This window comes from Leopardus geoffroyi, chromosome X, assembly GCF_018350155.1.
Source record: "Leopardus geoffroyi isolate Oge1 chromosome X, O.geoffroyi_Oge1_pat1.0, whole genome shotgun sequence".
NCBI classification, from domain to species: domain Eukaryota; kingdom Metazoa; phylum Chordata; class Mammalia; order Carnivora; family Felidae; genus Leopardus; species Leopardus geoffroyi.
This window is the reverse complement of record NC_059343.1, coordinates 15,598,491-15,620,231: the sequence shown is the minus strand read 5'-3', so window position 1 is coordinate 15,620,231 and position 21,741 is coordinate 15,598,491. Positions and strand designations below refer to the sequence as shown.

Here is a 21,741-nt window from a genome sequence, read left to right as displayed (position 1 = left end):
GCCCCTACGGACGTAGCCAAGCCAGGGGTTGGTGTCCCATAACCCTGACCCTGCAGAAGTTTACCCTCCCCTCTTTGAATCTCTTCCGTGTGATTTGTCAGAATTAGCCGGCAGGCATTCGTGGCCTTCTTTCCCAGCCAGGGGACCCTGGCATTGGTGTAAGGTACCCCCGAGAGAGCTGGTCTGTTTCGTTCACTTCCTGGCACATAGTAGATATTCGAAAATATTTGTCAAATGAGTAAAATGAGTCCCGTTTGCCCTGGGTAATCACATCAGTAGACCTATAAAGGACAGAACCCACGGGCAGAGCAAATGAGTTGGTCCTGGTTCCAGATGATGCCTTGTTGCCATATGATCACTACTAATGCCAATTAATACTTGACAGGGAGATATGGTATCAGCTATCCATATTTTGGAAGAAACATTGTATACACTCCAGGGATCTCTGAAGTTTGACCTTAGGCAGATCTAATCACTTCTTTTTAGAGACCTAGAGGGTTTTTGTTTTCATTTTTTTTAAGCTTATTTATTTTGAGAGAAAGAGTGCAAGTGGGGAGGGGCAGCGGGAGAGAGAATCCCAAGCAGGCTCCACGCCATCAGCACAGAGCCTGACGTGGGGCTTGCTCCCACGAACCGTGAGCAGACATCAGGAGTCGGACCCTTACTGACCGAGGCACCCAGGCGCCCTGAGACCTGGAGTTGTAGTTAATAGGTAGCGGTAGCAAAATTGTGAAAGCTTTTAAAATATGACGCCTGTGGAAGCTCGTGATAATTAGCACCACTTTAAAATATTTTCTGGTGGGGCGCCTGGGTGGCCCGGTCGGTTGAGCGCCCGACTTCAGCTCAGGTGATGATGATCATGGCTTGTGAGCTGGAGCCCCACGCCGCGCTCTGTGCCGACAGCTCAGAGCCTGGAACCTGCTTCTGATTCTGTCTCCTTCTCTCTCTGCCCCTCCCCCACTTGTCCTCTGTCTCTCCCTCTCAAAAATAAATGTAAAAAAAAATTAATAAAAAATTTTCTGGTAAGGTTTATAATTACTAAATTCCTAAACTGTTACATATGGGCTCAGTGGCTCTTCATCTGCACTGCTGATAGTTCTTCTGTTACTTTGCAGTTTCAGTAGAATTAGTAATGACAGCAGCCGACTACAGATGGCAGACAAGCACGCCCTCCCTCGGTAGCACGCCTGTCCCTACGGCATGGAGATGCCTTAGCTGCTGTCAGGTAGAGCACGAGGATGGCACCTCCCACCCAGAGTGATGTGGCCTGGAGGCACCTGGTCTGTCCTGAGTGGGAGGCCAGCCCCTGTGAAGCATTTAGCAGTCACTGGTCCCACAGACGTCTGGAGCTGTATTCCTCCCGCTTGAGGGGGTCTTTTTGCCGGCTCCCTCCCACCACTGTCCATCAGAAGCAGGGGCACCCGGGTGGCTCAGTCGGTTGGGTATCCAACTTCGGCTCAGGTCATGATCTCACAGTTTGTGAGTTCAAGCCCCACATCGGGCTCGCTGCTTTCGGTGCGGAGCCTGCTTTGGATCCTCTATCCCCCTCTCTCTGCCCCTCCCCTGCTTGCACGTGCTCTCTCGCTCTCAGAAATAAATATTAAAAAAAGAAGCAGCAGGGCTTCTAGCTTCTAGCTCCTTGGCCTCCTCCCCAGAGGAGAAAGAGCCTGAGAACTAGTTTCAGCAACTTGATCTGATGCAGGGAGACAAGTTGTAATTATCAGATCCTTCCTACCTGAGTTTACCTATCAATCACCCTCAGGTTATCTTTCTGGTTCCTGATAGGTTTTGAGACAAAATAGACCCATGCCCTGAGTGCTGGTCTTTTTTTTCAAAGGGAGGAAACACAAGGTAGGTGCCCAGGTGCAGGCTGCAACCAGATTGTTGGGACTGTGTAATTTTTTTTTCAACCTGTAAGGTTCAACAAATGTTTGCGAGTTGAACTGAATGATGATAGGCTCTCTCTGGATAATGGCTTGTTTGTTTAACCAGACTTTTGGAACACCTAGTTCAAAAAGAGAGAGAGTACCAGAATCTTCTACGGCAAACCCTAGAGCAGAAAACTCAAGAATTATATCATCTTCAGTTACAGTTCAAATCTAATGGTGAGTAATTTTCCACTTGCTCTGACTTGGGGGAGCGAGACCACTGAAAATCTGCCTAACGGTCTAGTCAGCCTTGACACTGCTGCAGTTATTCTCTATGAAACCAGCAAGCACTCCAGTAGATTCTGGAATACTAATCAACGATAAAAAGGAACTGCCGGTACATTCAAAAACACAGATGAATCACAAATGCATTACACTAAGTGAAGGCAGATTCAAAGGATACACACTAGGACTTCCTAGGTATGGAATATTTATATATGCAGTACTCTGTTAAAGGCAAAACTACAGGGACAGAAGACCAATCAGAATGGGGGCAGGGAGGGGACGGATTATTCAAGGCCACAACAACTTTTTGGGGTGATGAAAATGTCTTACCGCATACCTAAACAGGACGATTTACTACCTACCTTCTGAATTCATTGTGTGCCTACAAAAGGGCTACAGCTGCCTCTTGGAATGTAGAATGGATAGGCTCTGGTACAAAAATCTCAATACTGAATTGTTTCCTCATTTGATTTCCAGTGCAGATAAGGATGGGATTCCTTACAAAAGGCATTTTAAAGACTAGAATAAGCATTTAAAGTGGTAGACCTATAGCATATCAAATTCCAAAGAAGGAAAATCACCCTTACCTGTGGTTCCTTTAATCTCTGGAAAGTGAAGCCAAGAACTGTGTGATGTTGTGCACTGTGGACTAGAGCTGCTAAGACAGGTTTAATGAATTAATTTGCTTTCAAGTCACATTTACGTTCTGGAATAGTTTATTTCATCCAACTTATCTTTGCAGAATTAATATACAACAAAACAAATCTCTCATCGTTGCAGATACTCCAGAGAACCCAGCATCCCCACCTGGGTCTCATGGGCAGAAAACGGATAAAGAGCTTGTAGACTGGTTACAAGGGAAAGGAGCAGATGCGAGTACAATAGAAAAGGTAAATTTGTAACAAAAAAACATTCCTATGCTGTAATAATAACAAATAATAATAGCAGCTTAGCTCTTATGTATTTGATGTCTGTTTCAGATTGTTGAAGAGGGTTATACACTTTCTGATATTCTAAATGATATCACTAAGGAAGATCTAAGACACCTTAGACTACGGTAAGAACGGCTTCAAAACACTAACAGAAAATGACTTTTTTTCCCTGTGCTTATGCTTTTAAATAAAGCAGTAGAAAACAAAGGGCTGGTACTTTCCCCCTTCATTGAAATTAATTTCCTATCTGGGTAGTGTGTTTTCTAAGCCACAATCTCAGCCCCCAAACTCTGGAGGTTTCCTAGGATCAGGCTGCGTATGAGTCAGAAAGAGGGAGGGGAAACACAAAAGCTCTCCCCCTCCCATCTTCTGCCATCCATGCGCCATCCAACCCTTTTTATTCTCTAGCAACCTGGCATTCCTGCACATACCTCGCAGGTCACGTCCCCTTCCTACTGGGCACAAATACAAGAGAACGTATCTTTAAGTTAGGAACTGCATTTTGGCAAATCTAGACAAGTCTAGAATTACTTAACATAGCTTTTGACATAAGAGCTACCCAGGTATTTGGTGGGGTTTTGAAGTTCTTTTCTTACCACTCTAAAAAAGACTCTGGATTGTTTCCTAGTGGCGGTCTCCTCTGCAGGCTCTGGACAGCAGTCTCCCAGTACAGAAGAAAGGCTCAGGGGTCCCTGGCCTCCCAACATGAGGCTGAAACTGTCGGCTAAGCCAGGGAATAGAGGGAGCCAAGAGCTGTCATCTTTGTTTAAACTTCTGTTAACGTGACATGAATTTCACCGAGTTTACACAAGGAAACCACCACTATTTAAGACCTTGAAGTTTTAAAGACTTACAGAAACGGGATGGGTTTTTTAAACGTGTTGTTACTTATCAACATGTTTTAAAGGTGAGCGGAACCTTAGCACTGTGAGAACAGTGACTGAACCCTAATTTTGACATCCCAGAATAGTATGGCGTTCTTAAAAACGGATGAAAATTCCGTACACCCTATAGCACTTACTGGAAAGCAGGCTGGCATCACTGTTCTAGACCATGGGGTACTTACAAGATTAAAATGTTAAGAATATGCCTTCTGTTTGATACTGAATGTACATAGAAAACTATGTTTTGTATTTAATATATAAATGAAGAGGTCTTATTTAAAAATGGAATTGTCCTTCTATACCCTGCCTGGATATAATAAATATTGCGTTTTATTGAGCAGTGGTCAGTGTGAATCGGCTTCAGCCTCCACACGCATACTGGTGATGGACACGTGCCACCACAAGGGTCCAGGGAATGATCCTACTCCCCTCGACTGATGGCAGAGTTGGACAGGTAGAAATGGCCATTTTTCACTTAATGCATACGATTTAGCAAATACTTCTCAATTATTAAAAGAAATAGAACTATTTTAAGGAAATAATTTTAAGTCTAAAATACCCTTTGTAACTTTCACACTAAATACTTAGGTGTGCAATGACGTCTTTCAACGCAACACTATACAAAACACATGCAATTACTATCTTAGCCTACATCCTTTCTTTTTATGGGTTTTTCTTGCTTAATGTTAAAAGTGGAGAACACAGAGTCCCTTACAGTTGAAAGTATCACCATCCGTGATGTGCAGTTTCCCTTTAACTGATGGACTTAAACTTGATCCACTGATTTGCACCCCGAACTTCAAAAGGTGGGTCGCTGCTGTAAATGTGATAGCCTAGTTCTTCCAAAGGCGGTTCAGGATCAGCGGTGGCAAACTGGGCAGCATCCTCAATCTCTTTCCTCACTTCAACATCAATTTCCTAAAAATCAGATTATAGTTCGGGAGGTTTTTGAACACACAGCAGCTTAGGTACCAACTAGCTCTACCTGGAACCTGTTGCTAGTATACAGGTGCTAATAGTTGCTATTTTTGAAAGTGATGATTGTTTTTTTAAATTTTGGAACATTTATGAATTTAACATCCAAAGTCTATTTTTAGGGAAAAAAGAATGGTGCTACCGGGAGGGTTAAAGCTTTTGCAAATACGACTGATTCATGTGCTGTGAAACCTTCCCATTTACGGAGGCAGTTCCCCCAGGAGCGGCAGCTTTCTGTGTGCAGAAAAACACGTTGCCCAGAAAGGAGAGCAGAGAGCCTACCTTTAATTCTTCAACACTGGCCAGGTTGCTGTTCACCATTCTATCCTTGAGAAGCATAATAGGGTCACTCTTACTTCTTACTTCCTGAATCTCCTCTCGTGTACGGTAACTACAGGGAGGCAGACGAATAGGTAAGAACATTTCCGGTACAGCAAAGACCGTTCTGTGAAATACAGGTGTATGTTTCCGACAGGGAGCACAGCAATACCTCTGTCACTGTGGGAACGGTGCAATTCTACTTTCAAAATACAAGAACCCCACCTCTAACAATTCTGTAAGAGCTGCTTAGTGTCTGTGACAGGAAACTCTACCCTGGCACTTCCCCCGGCTTCTCGGGCGGTCTGACAACAGGGGCCAAGCCTTTACTTGCTTCTTGGCTCTAGATGAAGGGTAGGAAGGACAGGGTAGAGCCCCTTTATGTGCCCACCGTCCCACCCTTCTGAGCTTCTACATTTGATGTGGGTGGTGAGAACTACAGACTGTGAGGCAGAATGCCAAGCAGGAAGCAAACGTGAAGACCCCAGAGAAGCGTGGCCAGCAAACCCTCGGACAGCAGGTTTTCCGATCCCTCTTCTATGATACAGCTGACCCCTGAACAACGTGGGGGTCAGAAGCACCAACTCCCCATACACCCCGTAGAAAATCTGCAAATTTTGACTCCCCCAAAAAACACATTTTGTACATGTGTATTATGTTCTTAATGTAAACTAGAAAAAAGTGTTAAAATCAGAGAAAAAAATACCGTTCTGTAAGAAATGGACCCATGCGGTTCAAACCTGTATCGTTCAAGGGTCAACTGTACTTCCTTGTCCTAAGTCACATATAACCCCACAAGGAAGGGCTCTACCGTTTTTTGCAAACACCAAGGGCATTTTTCCCACTTGCTCTTTATAACGTTTTCCCTTAGAACTCCAATCTACTCCAAGGCTTGTCAGGGCTTACTCTAAATCTACTTCTTTTAACTGTGTCACACGCTGGGATGGCAGCATTACATGCCAGAATTACTGAATCGACAAGTAAAACTATCTTCCTACCATAACCTACCTCTCACTGGTAGATTTCAACATGTTGAATACCCCACGTGCCAGGTGGCCTCACTCCACACCAGCCAGCTTTTCAAATTCCGAGTCTTCGTGGGGGTAGTGCCTACAAAAGCTACATGCCCCTAAATACATAAACTCTCCATACCGTCGACCTGTTTTATGCAATGATCTCTCTGCAGTTTTTTTTAAAGTAACCTCTACCTCGAAAGTGGGGCCCGAGCTCCCAATGGAGACACAAAGTCGCATGCTCTACCAACTGAGCCAGCCCGGCGTCCCCCTCTGCAATTTTTTTTATTGCTGCTCTTGCTAACAAGAGCATAGTGCATGCTGTGTATTATAGGCATTTTCAGAATGCTTCCAGGCAAAGACTCCTATAACTACTTTACTTGATGTCAACTAATTCACCGCATGAAGCCCACTGCTGTCTGGCTTCCAAAGCAAAGGCAGAAATGTTTGCTTTTTCATGTGAGTAGCCACACACAAAGCCCAACCACTTGGGACACCACACTCAGATTTCCCATGACCGTACCTGACACCAGGGTCACTCATGCTATGTCCGTGGTAGCGGTAAGTCTGTAGCTCCATCAATATGGGCCCCTAAAACAGAACCCAGTAGAGATTGAGATGATGGGCACAGCATATCCTTTCAGAATCAAAGATCTTCTCGTCAATCTGTAAATTGGCTGAGTCGTCAAGAATTCCTATTACCTGACGTAGCTGTTCTCATTTCTAATACCTGTGTATTCCGTTTCATCCTTCTCATTTTTTTTTTTTTTTAATGTTTGTTGAGAGAGGGAACACAAGCGGGGGAGCGGCAAAGACACAATGTGAAGCAGGCTCTGAGCTGTCAGTGCAGAGCCCGATGCGGGACTCAAACCCATGACCATGAGACCATGACCTGAGCCAAAGCCGGATGCTTAACTGACTGAGCCACCCAGGTGCCCCTCCTCCTCATTCTTAACAGGAACTTACTGGAATCCAAAAGGCATTTAACATGTTATAGAGCCCACTGATCTTAATCATTTTATTAGCATGGTCTTTGATATATAATAATCCTATGAAACAGCTGAGATTTAATGAAGAAAAACCTATTAGCAGTTATGACACCAAGGGGGAGGGTGTCAGTTTATCTCCTCTAGTTTTCCCCCTCAGTCACAGAGGACGTGATCTACAAACATTTGGATCCTTTTAGAAAGCTAGAGAAAAACACGAACATAAGATCTCACAGAATAAGACTAAAAGCAAACCTGTATGTGCTGGAAAGTACAGAAGGCAGAAGAACTAAAGCTAGGCTGGGTAGGTGAATCTCCTCCCCCCATTTCACGCAGTGTTTCAGGGGGGCTGGCGACCAATCCTGCTGCACACGGATCTGGCGAGTGTGTGACAAAGACGGCAGTCATGGACAACATCTGCTGTTTAACCCTGCGACTCTGCCGGCCAGCCTGACCACCCCTAGGACACCTTCCTCCTGCTACGCCAGCCCCCTTCCAGAAGACGAGGTTGAACACTGAGGGGGAGAGGGTGGATCTAGGATCCCCAGGCAGTTTGGGTGCGGTAGTTCAAGTACCTGGGGTCCGATCTGGGCTGTGGCGTACAGCAGCTATGTACCCTTGACTGCTCTGCGCCTTAGGTTCCGGTCTCACAGATGAGGGACCGGACTCAAGAGTTGTGCCGATGAACACATGAGAAGTATTTACTGCATCACCCGACCTACGTCAATTCCTCAGGAACTGTCACCTATTCTTTCTGTTCTGTGTCATCCAGGAGCTACTGAGAAGCGCAGTGGGTTGGGCTAAGGGGGTTTCTAGATTCCTCTAGTTCCAAGATCAGGCTGGGAAAGTCAACACATACCACAAACCGGTGATAATGTTTCTACACATGTTTGTATCCCACATATTCTTTCAGGAACTGGGGAAGAGGGGAATGATACCCATCTCCCAAGCCGGGACCTCTTCTAGTCTTGGGAGTCTGAACACAGACCGCTGAGCTCACTGCCACCTCAGTCATACTCTACATTTCCCCCTCTGCTCCACCCCCTGCCCCACTAGCATCACTGCTGTCCGAATCTTACCACACAGGGGAGGTCACTGAAAGGTCAACCCTAAGGACATGCTTTCTGGGCTGTGCAACACCAACTTAGGGAGAACATCGTTCTTTCCACCAGCTCTGATGGCACCTTCGCCAACCTCACTGTTGCCCTCTTCCTCTACTGCTCTCCCTGAAAGGTCGAGATTCTGAACTGGAACAGGAAGACTAGGATTACACACTTGAACCATAATATTTAACTTAGAGAAGACAAGCTTACACTGAACACCTGTTATCCAAGCAAAGTTCTGTGCTGAGCATTGTGAGGGTCTCCAGCATTCATTCGAGGGGCTTATGGAGGGGGTGGGTGGGTAGAGGTTGGAGGCAAACCACAAGGCAAAATGCTGAGGAAGCACTCAAAAGATTTGCCCTGAATGGAGGCAACGTGGGATCTTTCGTTTCCCAAAAGGTGAGCTACCAAGACCACACTAGTTACAAAGGGCCCCGATTCACTTGACTCTGCTTCTACTTTATACGTAACCTCAATTACCGGCTACCCCTGAAGAGCTACGATAGACACACGGGACGCATTCTTTTAACTTTAAGACAAACATCAATAGAAATCTCTAGCCCACAGGCCTAAGAGAAAGCCTTACCTTTCCAGATCTACAGTAGGCGGCTGCAAACCTCGTCGCCTCCCGGACACACAGGATATCCATTCCATCTACCTGTTGATACACAGGAAAGGGGCAGAACATAAATCAACCTAAAACCATTTTTTTTTTTTTTTAATTTTTTTTCAATGTTTATTTATTTTTGGGACAGAGAGAGACAGAGCATGAATGGGGGAGGGGCAGAGAGAGAGGGAGACACAGAATCGGAAACAGGCTCCAGGCTCTGAGCCATCAGCCAATGAGCCTGACGCGGGGCTCGAACTCACGGACCGCGAGATCGTGACCTGGCTGAAGTCGGACGCTTAACCGACTGCGCCACCCAGGCGCCCCTAAAACCATTTTATTTTTACAGGACCTATTTGTGCACTAAAAACCGAGAACTCTTCAACGTGTGTGAGATTGTCAAGGTCACGCATAGAGGCATCAAGGGGGTAGCCCTGGCTTCACACCAGATGTCCTTACCCTCAGCCCAGGAATGAAGTCACCTCTCTTGTAGTAATCCGTGCTGGCCGCTGCTCTCTCAACAGATGTTCCCATTCCATAGCGGTTATTTTCACAGATGAAAATACATGGCAATTTCCACAAAGCTGCCATATTGTAAGCTTCGAATATCTGACCCTGGAAGTATGTAGAAGAAGTTCAAATGGTTTCATTTTGCCATTTTTCTCTAGACTTCTTCATCGTCCCCCGCAGCTGCCCTCTGACACAGGAAGTTTTCACAAAACACGAAATGCCTCACCTTCCACAAACCAGCTTTTGAAACCAACGAGTGTGTGTTAGGGACAAGCAGCAGCAAACATCTCTTTTTGCAACCCAAGGAAGGCACAAACCAAATACCACCACTTGTTAAGTGGGGTCAAGGCAGTAGTACGAAACACACCGGCTCTGTGGCTACCTGGTTTTATGCTTTATTGTAAATGCTAGGAGACCCGATGGATAACCAGAGTGAACCAGTGCTTGAGAATCAGCATCCAGAGCAGTGCCTCAGGGGATCGTGCACGGGCTGGTGATGACTCGGGCCATGACAGAAGTACAGAAAGAGTCGCGGCTCACAGACCGTGAGAGGAGTCTGACGATGCCAGGGCATCCAAGAGAATGAGTCTGTACGTTACGGTACTGATTGAAGAATTGGTTTGCAACGGGGTAAAATGTGAAAAGGTCTTTCAGCCGCCGAGTGTTTGTGAAGCACTGAGGTAGAGGCAAAGGAGAGTTCCCTCACGGGTGTGCCCGTACAAAGCGCTTGGTGAACAGGCCATGAAGTAAACCTTTAATCTGGCCATAAAACCAAGTTTTAGCTTTCCACGAATGGCTACTTCAACTAATAAGCAATATATTCTCTCTCTATAAATGAACTATGAACGTTCAACGCTTTAGGAATAAAACTGCAATGGTTATTAAAAACTTAAGAGGCATATACTCACTTGGTTAGCAGCACCATCGCCATATAAAGTCAAACAGACCTCATCCTTTCCGTTATACTTACAGGCCAGAGCAATCCCTGCTCCCAGGGGCACCTAATATTAAGGACAACCAAGAAAAGAACCACTGAGGTTTATATATACAACGGAATACTACTTGGCAATGAGAAAGAAGGAAATCCTGCCATTTGCAGCAACGTGGATGGAACTAGAGGGTATTACGCTAAGTAAGTCAGAGAAAAACAGATACCATATGTTTTCACTCATATGTGGAACTTGAGAAACTTAACAGAAGACCATGGGGGAGGGGAAGGGGGAAAAAATAGTTACAAACAGAAAGGGAGGGAGGCAAACCATAAGATTGATGGGGGGGGGGGTGGGGGAAAATGGGTGATGGGCATTGAAGAGGGCACTGGTTGGGATGAGCACTGGGTGTTGTATATAAGCAATGAATCAAGGGAATCTACCCCCAAAACCAAGAGGACACTGTATAGACTGTATGTTAGCCAACTTCCCTCCATGAGGAGGGAAATTAATGCTCCGCATTTTAACTCCTGGCCAGAATTTAAGATAAAAATTACAGTGTCACTGCAAACTCCCTCTTCCACTGCTATCTCTAACTACTCCACCCCCATAATTACAAACTGGTAAAACAGCATGAATAATTCTAATTCTCTCTTAACCATGAAACAACATTTCTGCAAAGATTCCACTACTAAAGAGCCAAAACATGAAACCTAATTTTTTTTAACATATAATAGAATTTCATTAGAAAACAAACCAAACAATCTAGTTACATTTTTACACTGTTACTTCTTCACTATTCGCTAACTGATGAGAACGAAGAGGACTACATAAGCAAGAAAGCTGGATTTATTTCTAACTAGGCCCCTAAGATCCTGATCACCTGCCTTTCCTTGTCAGACACTAGCATCAGCAGTCTACAGCAGGGAGAGGTAGGGCAAAGTGGATGTGACAAAGCAATCAATGTACTTAAATGGAAAAGGTGAACGTACAGCTGTTACTACAGACTCTTGCTTCCTTATAAAACCTGACAAATACCTAAAAGGAAGAATTTTAAATCACTGTCCAAACCTGTTTATTAACTGATCAAATGGTAGGCTATGAAGCAACAGGTCTTTTAAAGAACACCAGGCTCCCTGGGGCGCCTGGGTAGCTCAGTCGGTTAGGCATCCGACTTCGGCTCAGGTCATGAACTCACTGCTCATGGGTTTGAGACTCTGTGCTGACAGCTCAGAGCCTGGAGCCGCCTTCAGATTCTGTGTCTCTGTCTGTCTCTCTCTGTCTCTCTCTCTCAAATATAAAATATAACCTAAAAACATAAAAATTAAAAAAAAAAGTACACCAAGCCCCCACAGTCCTAAAATACTTCAAGAGGAACATTCTCTGGGGTGTGAAGATCTTTAAGACATGGTCTAAGGCCAAAATCAAGGCAAGCATGCAATCCTCATCCTCATCTCGGGTCACCTGAGCTCCGACGATGCCGTTGCCCCCGTAGAAGTTTTTGGCATACATATGCATCGATCCGCCTTTCCCTTTAGCGCAACCTCCTCTTCGTCCTAGAAATGGCAGCATATACACATCAAAAACCAAATATACAAAAGAAAATCGCACGCCAAGTATTTACTGAGAGGGTCAACCACGGGGACTCACAGGCTAATTCAACTGTATAAGCACCCATCCCTCTATGCAAATACATGTTCCACCACATCCTTTCATGAACACCAATCCAGTCTCATGTCCTTGACCTTTATCCTTTAGACGTTAGCATGATACCCTGGACTTTTTTTCCAGTTATAAACATCTTCTGATTTCCCCTACACTGGTACAATGAACAGTTCAAAAGTCAAAGGGGACATGAAAAAGATTCCTAGAATTTAAATTGCATACAATGAAATGCTCCTACCCCATTTACTTTCTATGACTGCTAGATTTCTACTGGCATGCTTGAGTGATCAACAGTATTCTGATTTTACGGAGCTAACATTTTTAAACTTCTACCTGAAGGACCAGATGACCTCAAAAACGGTCAGTTTACTCAAAAGCACAAGAGAGGTACCAGAGCACCAAAAGGAGAGGCTTTCTTTTTTTTTTTTAACTCAAAAAGGTTTTAATATTAAGTTGTAATAGCATCTTAATATGAGAGATCTGCAAAGTTATTTCAGTAATTTTTCTTTTTTGAAAATCAACAGCAAACCTGTAAGCTCTGCAAGAATTTCTCGGACAGAAAGTCCACGAGTAAAGGTGAAGCCATGAGCCCGATAGGCTGTGATAAGATGGTCTGTGGGATTTATGCCGGCCTCCAGGCCCACACAACAAGCTTCCTGCATTAAAAGAAGCAGCAGCAATGAGTCAATACAATTCACATTTCTAGATAAAAGAATCCCTAGAATATTAGGAAACATTTGGCCTAGCGGAACTCTTTAATAACCACAAAAAGAGCTCTATTTTTCATCACAGAGTAGAGGGTAAAGCACAAGCCAGAAGCTGCAAACCAGCAATCCACAGATGTACAGTTTCAAGCCCATACAGTGATATGGAAAAAATCCCGAGTTAGACATCAACATTAATATTGGGGGAATTTCATGTGAAAATCCAGACTTCTGTCTTCTCTAGAAGAAACAAACAACAGGAAGCACTAATCTCATATGTCCACATGGCATCAACCGGCTAGAACCAAGTTATGACGCCCCTGGTGGGCAGGGGGGCTGCCTGCTCAAGGTCACTACCAGTCCTAGTCACCGTTCTCTAGTTTTGTACAGCTGGCCTTCTTCACTCCTTTATTGCACCTAGCTAGTCCCCACAGGCATTTGAATTTGTAACCCTTGGCCTAAATCCACAAGACAAAATCAAAATGAAAACCCTTCCCCCAAAAAGTATATCCAGTACAGGTGATCACAGTGCCATGTAAGGCACAGGGGCATGTGAAAAAATTCTCCAGTGTAAGCTTCATAGCAGGTCTTGGCATTCTCATTTTTACTCTGACAAGCCAGTCTCGAGTCCTTCTGATGCAAAAGGCAAGGTAAAAACCAGTAAATACAAACCATACTGAGGCACCTGGGTGGCTCAGTTGGTTGAGCGTCTCTTGATTTAGGCTCAAGTCTTGATCCCAGGGTCATGGGACCGAGCCCAGCAATGGGCTCTGTGCTGAATGTGGAGTCTGCTTGGGATTCTCTCTCTCTCTGCCCCTACCCCATGCTCTCTAATTAAAAAACCACAAAACAACCATACTTAAATTCCTAAATCTAACATGGTTTTATTACAAAACCACCACTTACCTGACCATCACACAAGTGACAAAAACCACGAATAATTTTCTGTTTATACAGCTGATCTGCCTTTAATTCCATTCGGCGAACAGTCTGCATCATCCTATAGTATTTGAGCCCATCCTCCCTGGTGAGTACCGTGGTGACAGGAGGGCCCTCTTCCAGTCGGTGAAGATCACATTTCTGAAATGGAATCAGACAGTTAACTTCCAGTTACTACAACATAAACACTGCCAACCCATTCTAAGATCTAATATCGCAACAGTATTTAATTCAAAAAGCTGCAGAGGAGCACATTGGAAATGCTACATATTGCTTCTGACTCCTTAAATCATAAAGCTCACTGTGCAATGGGATGGAGTAGAAAAGAAATATTTCTAAGACGACTTTCACTGAGAACCCCTCGAAGTCAAAGGAGTTACAGGTTGAAAGACAAACTTTTAAAGAAGCACTCTATTCCTATTGAAATATTTTACTGAAACAACATTCTAAATTTTGGATTAAGTCTTCAATTTTTTTAGGTCTCCCCCCTTCCCCCTCCCCAAAACACCAGCAAGCTGCTGAGCAAGAAAAGTGAATTCTAACTTTTGCTAAACTTCTCTGAACCTCTGACTCTAGAACATTTGGAAGAAAATGGTAAAAGAGCATGAATATCAAAATGTTCGATTTCAAAGGTAAAACTCTGTAACGAAGTATACCTGTGGAAATATCATTAACACAAAGCAAAACACCTCTTACCTTAATTTCAAATGTAGCATCATTTGCAAAATTACGGGATGCCACCAGCACTCTGCTTGCCTTGAAAGACCAAAATATACAAACATATCAGTACTTTTTATTTTTAGGTATTTTTGAAAGTCATTATTATTATTAACCAATTATCAGGATGCAGTCCTGGAATTTTCATAAGCCCCAACACATTCATGGGTTTATCTTCCTTTCTCTTCACTGTGTTGGGATCTTGTCTTCAAAATGATTCCATGCTTTGGCCAATGAAACATGATTATACACCCTTCCTGAAGGCAAACAGCAGAAACAGAAAGGAGGAAAAAAAGTCAAACCCATCCACTTAGCCATTTTGTTTCCAAAAAAATTACATTGAAAATATAATGAAGTTACTGGCCAACAGAAAAGACTAGACAATCTCTGGGCTTTGTTTATAGTTATACACTGAACAAGCTAAAGCTTTACTTTCAGAATTCTTCTTCAAATAAAACTGTGATTCCATTCCTACTTCAGGCAAACCACCATTCTATGAAATGGTTCCATAAAAAAAAAATATTTCAAACTATTCAAACTATGAGATAGATATGTTTGTGAGACACGTACAAGACAAAAGAAAAGATACTTAGCACTCCCTGACTTAAAAACAATGGACTTGACAGACATTTTATAATCTGAACAGTTTAGGTCTTCAGTAGGCTCTTCCTGAAGCCTCAGAAGGGAGAGATGTTCTCTACAACAATGTTCCCTTCTTGATGTTATGGGTGGCTGTCACTGCTTGGGTGGTAAAAAGATGGGGGAAATGTTTCCTTTTCACTTTTGACTGAACATACCTGCTCACAGCAAAAATACTGCTAAGTGATGACCAAGGTCCAGACTGGACCACAAGCATTTAACCAATTACTATTATTATTATAGGTTAGCCACATTCTGCCACGTTTTCACACGCTGATATGTAAAGTTACATGACTTCTCTTCATGGAGACTTCAAGCACATTCTTGACATCCCACAGAAAGTACCTGTGATGTGTTCCTACAGTGTGTCACCTTACCATCCAGCTTCTAGCACTGGACTTGATCTTGTTGAGAAGGGTAGAGACTGACCTGCTAAATGCACCTCCAAGTATACAAAAATCTATTATTTACTTATCTTTTCACCTATCAATATACCCTTATCTGATAAAGCCAACAAAACAATGACACTGCTGTAGGAAAAATGCCTCAACACTAGAAATAAATGCTTCAGTTACAGGTAGAGAGAGTCCATTAGTATACCTAGAATACGTGAAGAAAATTGAGGAATTTGGACAGAAGCTAAGAGGGGTGAGATGACAAACTAATTTCTGGCAATCATGAAACGGACCTATTATTTTTGCCGGTTCACAAATACTGTTGTGGGGCCAGAAATATTTCTTGTAGTGCAAAATAAATTTCCAGATACAGCTACAGAAACTGTAGTCTTCAGAAATATTTAAAACTAGAGACCTTGGGGCAGCTGGGTAACTCAGTAGGTTAAGCATCCAACTCTTGATTTCAACCCTGAACCCACGGTTCAGTTCAGGAGTTTGAGCCCCACGTCGGGCTCTGTGCTTGACAGCACAGTGCTTGCTTGGGGTTTCTCTCTCTATCCCTCCTCCACTTGCACGTGCACATGTGCATGCTCCTTCTCTCAAAATAAATAAGTATTTTTAAAAATATATAAAACTAGAGACCTTGTGGAAATACTTTATTGTACACCTGAAACTAGTATTACTGTTCTCTGCAACAGTTTTCCCTTCCTGATGTTTGTATGTTAACTGTATGTTAGCTGGAATTCAAATAAAAACTTAACTAATAAAAGTAAATAAAACTAGAGACCAAACCAGCCAGTAACCAACCATACCGGTGAAGAGGTAAATTTTTCTTTCTCCATCTTAAAGTTGAAACCAAGAATGACAGAAAATTCTATATAATAAAGAGCAGGAAGGAAAGGCCAAAGATTATGACTGCCAGAAAGCTACTCATATCTTTTCTCATCGTTTCATTATTATGAATCTCAAAAATTAGAGGAATCACTCATATAATGGGTAAAAGGAGCTGAGTTGAAGAAGCTGAAGTTAAAGAAGCTGAAAGTCCTATCAGAAGTCTGAGTATATAATAATTTGTAACTGTTGAGATTGCTGAAAAAATTACCTTTCATTTTCTCTGGAGAGCCATAAAAAGCTTCTCTGTTAAACGGGATTCCTCTATGAGAGACCATGGACAAACCCATTCACATTAAAAATAAAAACTCTGAAGTTCTTAAATACATGGGAACCATTCAAGTGAAAGGGGAAAATGGTTCAAAAATTTCAGATTCTACAAGTGTGAATTAAAAATCTTACCTATTACCTAAAAAGCCAAAAGATTACTGGTAGTGAAATTCTCACAAAATAAGGGATCATATTGGAAATACAAACAGTAAGACAAAGAATAAAAATTTTAAATGCAATTTAATCTGTGAAATAACTGAAGACACTCAACCTCATTCAAAGATGAAATCACAGGTACTTAAGTAACTTAGGTTACCCTGGGCTCTCTGCTTTCATTTTAGAGACTCTCATTTTGTAGAAGGTGCTAGCATCCAATTTCTAAAGGTTTTGTGGGTTGGTTGAAAGGTGGCAAGCCGAGAGAGAAGAGTGGAACAACATCCTAAGGCTTCCACCTAGGCCGGCCCCAGTAACCCCTGAGAAGTGAACACTGTAATAAATTACAGCAACATTTAAGATATTAATTCTACAAGATTAATTCTTTAAGATATTAATACTACATCTACTTCACACAATGAGTTTGTTAAAGGACAAATTCCTTACACTTGTTTGTATCACCTATGCTTGGAAACAGGTTGTTTCTGTCTTGATGGGAGTAACATCAGATATGCTTCATTTTAACGACACTGTTGGAAATCAAAGTGTCAAACCCAGAATCACTGGGAATGTGTGGCAAACTGTGCAATGAGAAACTTGTCCAGTTCATCTAACAATGATCTTTTCAGTGTTAAGAAGTATAGGTTCAAAGAAGAACGTATACATCTATGATGATTCTAAAACACTTTGAACACTCTAAGCAACCTGTATTAACACAACTGAAACCTGATAAATAAGCACACTAGACCCAAGACCTTAAAGTACACTGACCACTTTGGGGACATCTCATCAATTATTACAGTTTATGGAAACACTAATTACCTGATTCGCTCTGTCGCAGGGAGGAGCTATTAAACAGGGTTTCAGCCCACAGACACACATAATCCACGCTGAATACACAATTCTTCAAAATATTTTTCTGTGCCTTAGTATAATTAATGCCACATATACAGGCATCAGGAGAAACATGCAAAATAGCCAAAAAGAGGGGGGGTTCAAAGTAAGGAGCATTAACTCTTTCACTGTCTTTCATCCTCAAGAATCTATTTCTGCTGTAATAATCTTTTCTCTCAATAAAAATCTGTGACTAAATGAAGTTATATTCCGCTCTGGTTTTATCCAGTTAACAAATCACTGTAACCCAAAATTCATTTCTATTTGATTTTTGAGGAGGCCAAAGTTTTATTGAGATGAAGTGCAATTTGCATTTCAGGCCAACGACTTGCCGGAAGACTGCAAAACACAACCAGGAGTATTTTGGACAGTTGAGTGAATGAGAGAGAGTCTGATATTAAATGACTTCTCTGTATTCACAGAGAAACACAGGTGACAGTAATTTGAAAACTCACATACCAATTTTCCTCTTTCTGTAGAATATCACCAATTCTATCAAAGTTTTTCTTTTCTAATGCAACCCTTTAAATGTAACACAATACCGAACTAAGACCTTTATATAATGTTGAAAATACGTTTCTATTACTTACATTCAACTTAAAACTGCAGTTGTGGAGATTAAATAGCCTAGTGCCTGGCACTTGTTAAGAGCTCAGTAAGTGTTGGTCGTATCATGTGATATACAGAAATAACACTTAAATGTGCTTATCCTTCAGGTAGATCTGGTTACAATTACATGCTAATAACTGATTAACCAAATTGTGTTTTGTAGTCATTTCAGTCAATGGGATTCCCAGAAGGCTATATACTTCCTACCTTTCGATGATATCTGCCCATACTAAGCAGAAGTGCCACAAAGTCCTGGGAGAGTTACTAGAAGCTGAATTGCAAGGCAAGTTTGGCTACAGTTATACCCAGTAACACTACCTTCCACTACCTAAGAGGTCAAAATGGTTCAAGGTCTTAGGCACATCTAAGAGCTGGAGCCGCAGCCTCCAATCACCACTGCTGTTTTCTTTAGCTACTTTTACCCTAAGCGTACGTAAGGGGGAGGGCGGTTTCCTCTGGGTTCTGCTTGACTGCCTTTGAAGCGTCTGCCAAATAAAACCTCAACGTTTAAGGGAAAGGTTTGCAGGGGGGAGCGGGGGGGGGGGGTGCTTTCTGGTGAGCATGACCCGGTCTTAACCCTCCAAAGCTAAATGCAGGTGTTCCATAAATGTATACCCACTGGGCACTGAAATAACATTGAACACAGATGGCACCTACTATGTACCAGGCACTATTTGGAAAGGTTTACATACGTGTCACGCATTTAAGCCTCACGACAACCTCATGGGGTAAGTACTCGTACGTATTATCTTCCCTTTAGAGATAGGGGAACTGAGTACCAGAGGTTTAAAAAAACTTGCCCAAGGTCACAGGGTTAGTGAATGGTGAGGCAGGTGTTTGAACACGACCAGTTTCCGGATTTCACACTCTTAACGTACTATATGGCCTCTCAGTCAAGAGGAATAAAATTAGGAAGATTTAAAATGAATGGGCAGGATCAACCGGAGACTCGAGGAAGCCCAAGGCCCCCTTTTCTGTCTGCAGTAAATGAACGGGCATTTCTGGAGCACACCAGCTTTAGCAGGCGCAAGGAGCCGCGGCTGACCTCCACGCGGACTTTGCAGAGCTCCCGTCCCCATTAACCGCCGAAGGGCCCAGTAGCCCCTCGTCCCGGAGTCGGAGCGGAATGCACGGTGCGAAAGCAAAAACAAAAGACCCGCGGCTCCCCGGACGCCCCGCAGCGCCCTAGGCGGCACCAAACCGCGCGCCCCGAGGCCCGGGCCGTCCTCCCGCGTTCTCCAGCGTCCGGCCCGCCTTGGACCCGGGCCCCGCCTCGGCCCCGCCGGTGCCCTACCCCGGACCGCCCACGCCGCCTCACCGGCTTCTGGGCGACGCCCGACAACACGCGGGAGACAGCTGCGAGCATTTTCCTCATGGGTTGCCGGCAGAAGCGGCGACGACTACTCCCAACAACTCAAGCGCCGTGGCCCCGGACCCTCCAAGTCTCCTTCAGGCGCCCGGAGCGGAAGCCACGCCCTGACCGCTACGTGACAGAACGGAAAGACGTCAGGCGCCGCGCCGGCCGCAGGCCTACCGGGAAGGCTCCTAAGGAGCGCCCCGCCCACCAAAAAGGCCCGCGGCCGCTCATTGGGTGTGGGAGCCAGGGCGGGCGGGGTTGGGGAAACTCCCGTCACCGCGCCACCGGCGGGTGAGGATCCGGGAACTTGAGGACGCCTGCCTGGGAAAGTGGCGCCCGGCTTCCGGGGCCCTGCGGGAAAACGGCCTTTTCCTTGGATTTTGCAACTCTGATTCGGCGTGCACGATTGGAAATCGTGCAGGTCACCTACAGTGAGCCCAGTCCTGCCGGTGCTGCACTTCTATAGCCTTCGGTCAGTACACGGGATGATTCAGATTAATGGCACGGTTGGAGCCAAAAGAGAGAATATTTGGTTTCTGTAAATGGTTGTGCTGCTAACTTGAGTTTAAGAGGTCATATAACAATTGTAGAATGCTGTCCTTTCTACCTGAGCCAGGATCAAAAAATCGGTTCCCCAAGTAAATACTGAGAGATCAGTGAGAGTGTAGCAGGATTCTCGCACTGATAGTCGTGACACCGACACCGAGGCTTTTCTTTCCTGGAAGCAATTTATTTTTATTTATTTTTTTTTTTAATTTTTTTTTTAATTTTTTTTTAAACATTTATTCATTTTTGAGACAGAGAGGGACAGAGCATGAGCAGGGGAGGGGCAGAGAGAGAGAGAGAGGGAGACACAGAATCTGAAACAGGCTCCAGGCTCTGAGCTGTCAGCACAGAGCCCAATGCGGGGCTTGAACTCACGGACCGCAAGATCATGACCTGAACCAAAGTCAGACGCTTAACCGACTGAGCCACCCAGGTGCCCCTCCTGGAAGCAATTTATATTCCTGCCAGTGGCACCGCTCAGTTGGGTTCGTATCCAAACAACTGAGCCCCGAATGCCACGTGGGGTAGTTTTTTATATATTTTTTACTTCTTTGTTTCTCATATATGATAACACATAGTCTGATTAAGTGGTCTCATGTTACAAGGTCGCAAAGGATGTTGTCAAGTACGTGAATAGCAAGGTTGAGGGTTTTTTTTTTTTTCTTTACTTAGGAAGGACACCCTATGACATTCCACCCCCCCCCCCTTGGATGCTTGGACCCCTTTATTTAGGGTCAAAGAGCATCACCTTGGTTTAGAGATTTATTTATATAGGCTGTTCTCCCACATATCTAGTATAGTCCACCTGAGGCCTGCCATTTGATAGCCACATTGACATTGTCCCAGGCCTCTCAGAGATGAGACAAGTTAGACAAGGGGTGGGGATCTGGCTCAAGGTTATCTGGGGCTCCCCATCATTGGGTTTTTTTGGGTAGTTGAGTTATAAAATCTTTGGCCTAGGCACGTTAAGTTTTGAACAGAGACGACGGTGAACTTTTTCTGCACTAGGCAAGACAGTTTTTTTTTTCCCCAATAATTGAGCTTTTAAGAAGCCAAGCCTGGATAGTAGGACTGGGGTGTTTTGTCCTACTATAAGGTTTGTGGGGATCTAATTTTTTAGTCTCTTATGTCCATTGTTTCCCCATGTTGGTACCAACGAAGTATTCTATCCACAAAAAGAAGGTGAGTGTTAACAGAAACCTCGCTTCATATTTTTAGCCGGCCGGGGAGGGCCTCGGCCAATCCTATGGCAAAGAGTAGAGCAAGGATCACAATAATAGTGAGAAACGGGGAGTGACAGTACATCACAGTAAGGAAACATATAGAAAATAAGGACAGTCTTTTGTTTCATCGGACTGTCGATTCCTCAAACTTCTGCCGTGCATAGATTAGTTAGCTTCTGGAGTGGCTAAAGCAGGGCTGCAGTCTCCCAGAGCCTCTGGGGTTGCAGATTGCTTCTTCCATATGGTCAGCTTGCACAGTGTTGGTGGATCAGGAATGCACTCCCAGTTTCGAGATGCTGGCCTCACTCTGCTGTAGTGAATCCAGGGAC

The 21,741-nt window shown here is 43.9% G+C and overlaps 2 protein-coding genes across 2 annotated transcripts in view; one reads left to right on the top strand and one right to left on the bottom strand.

The window, feature by feature from the left end:
• MAP3K15 (mitogen-activated protein kinase kinase kinase 15) overlaps nt 1-4,306 on the top strand; it is a 124,313-nt gene extending 120,007 nt beyond the window's left edge. Inside the window, exons 26-29 of the mRNA XM_045472971.1 lie at nt 1,993-2,105; nt 2,934-3,043; nt 3,134-3,210; nt 3,714-4,306. Coding sequence (XP_045328927.1) covers nt 1,993-2,105; nt 2,934-3,043; nt 3,134-3,210; nt 3,714-3,813 — 400 coding nt within the window. The 3' untranslated portion in view covers nt 3,814-4,306. The remainder of the gene's footprint in view (nt 1-1,992; nt 2,106-2,933; nt 3,044-3,133; nt 3,211-3,713) is intronic.
• Nucleotides 2,852-19,786, bottom strand: PDHA1 (pyruvate dehydrogenase E1 subunit alpha 1). The gene is made up of 11 exons (XM_045472970.1): nt 19,605-19,786; nt 14,415-14,474; nt 13,686-13,859; nt 12,605-12,731; nt 11,875-11,966; nt 10,390-10,482; nt 9,431-9,586; nt 8,951-9,022; nt 6,799-6,866; nt 5,227-5,335; nt 2,852-4,887 (listed from the first exon to the last, which is right to left on the bottom strand). Exons 1-11 carry the CDS (start codon nt 19,659-19,661, stop codon nt 4,723-4,725), a joined length of 1,173 nt encoding a protein of 390 aa, XP_045328926.1. The 5' UTR covers nt 19,662-19,786; the 3' UTR covers nt 2,852-4,722.
• Between the last annotated feature and the right edge of the window lie 1,955 nt (nt 19,787-21,741).

Coding starts and splice junctions, on each gene's coding strand:
- PDHA1 (XM_045472970.1), bottom strand. CDS start 19,661: ATGAGGAAAATGCTCGCAGCTGTCTCCCGCGTGTTGTCGGGCGTCGCC. Junction 12,732..13,685: donor GTCACTTGTGTGATGGTCAG/GTAAGTGGTGGT, acceptor CTTTTAATGCAG/GAAGCTTGTTGTGTGGGCCT. Junction 4,888..5,226: donor CCAGTGTTGAAGAATTAAAG/GTAGGCTCTCTG, acceptor TCTGATTTTTAG/GAAATTGATGTTGAAGTGAG.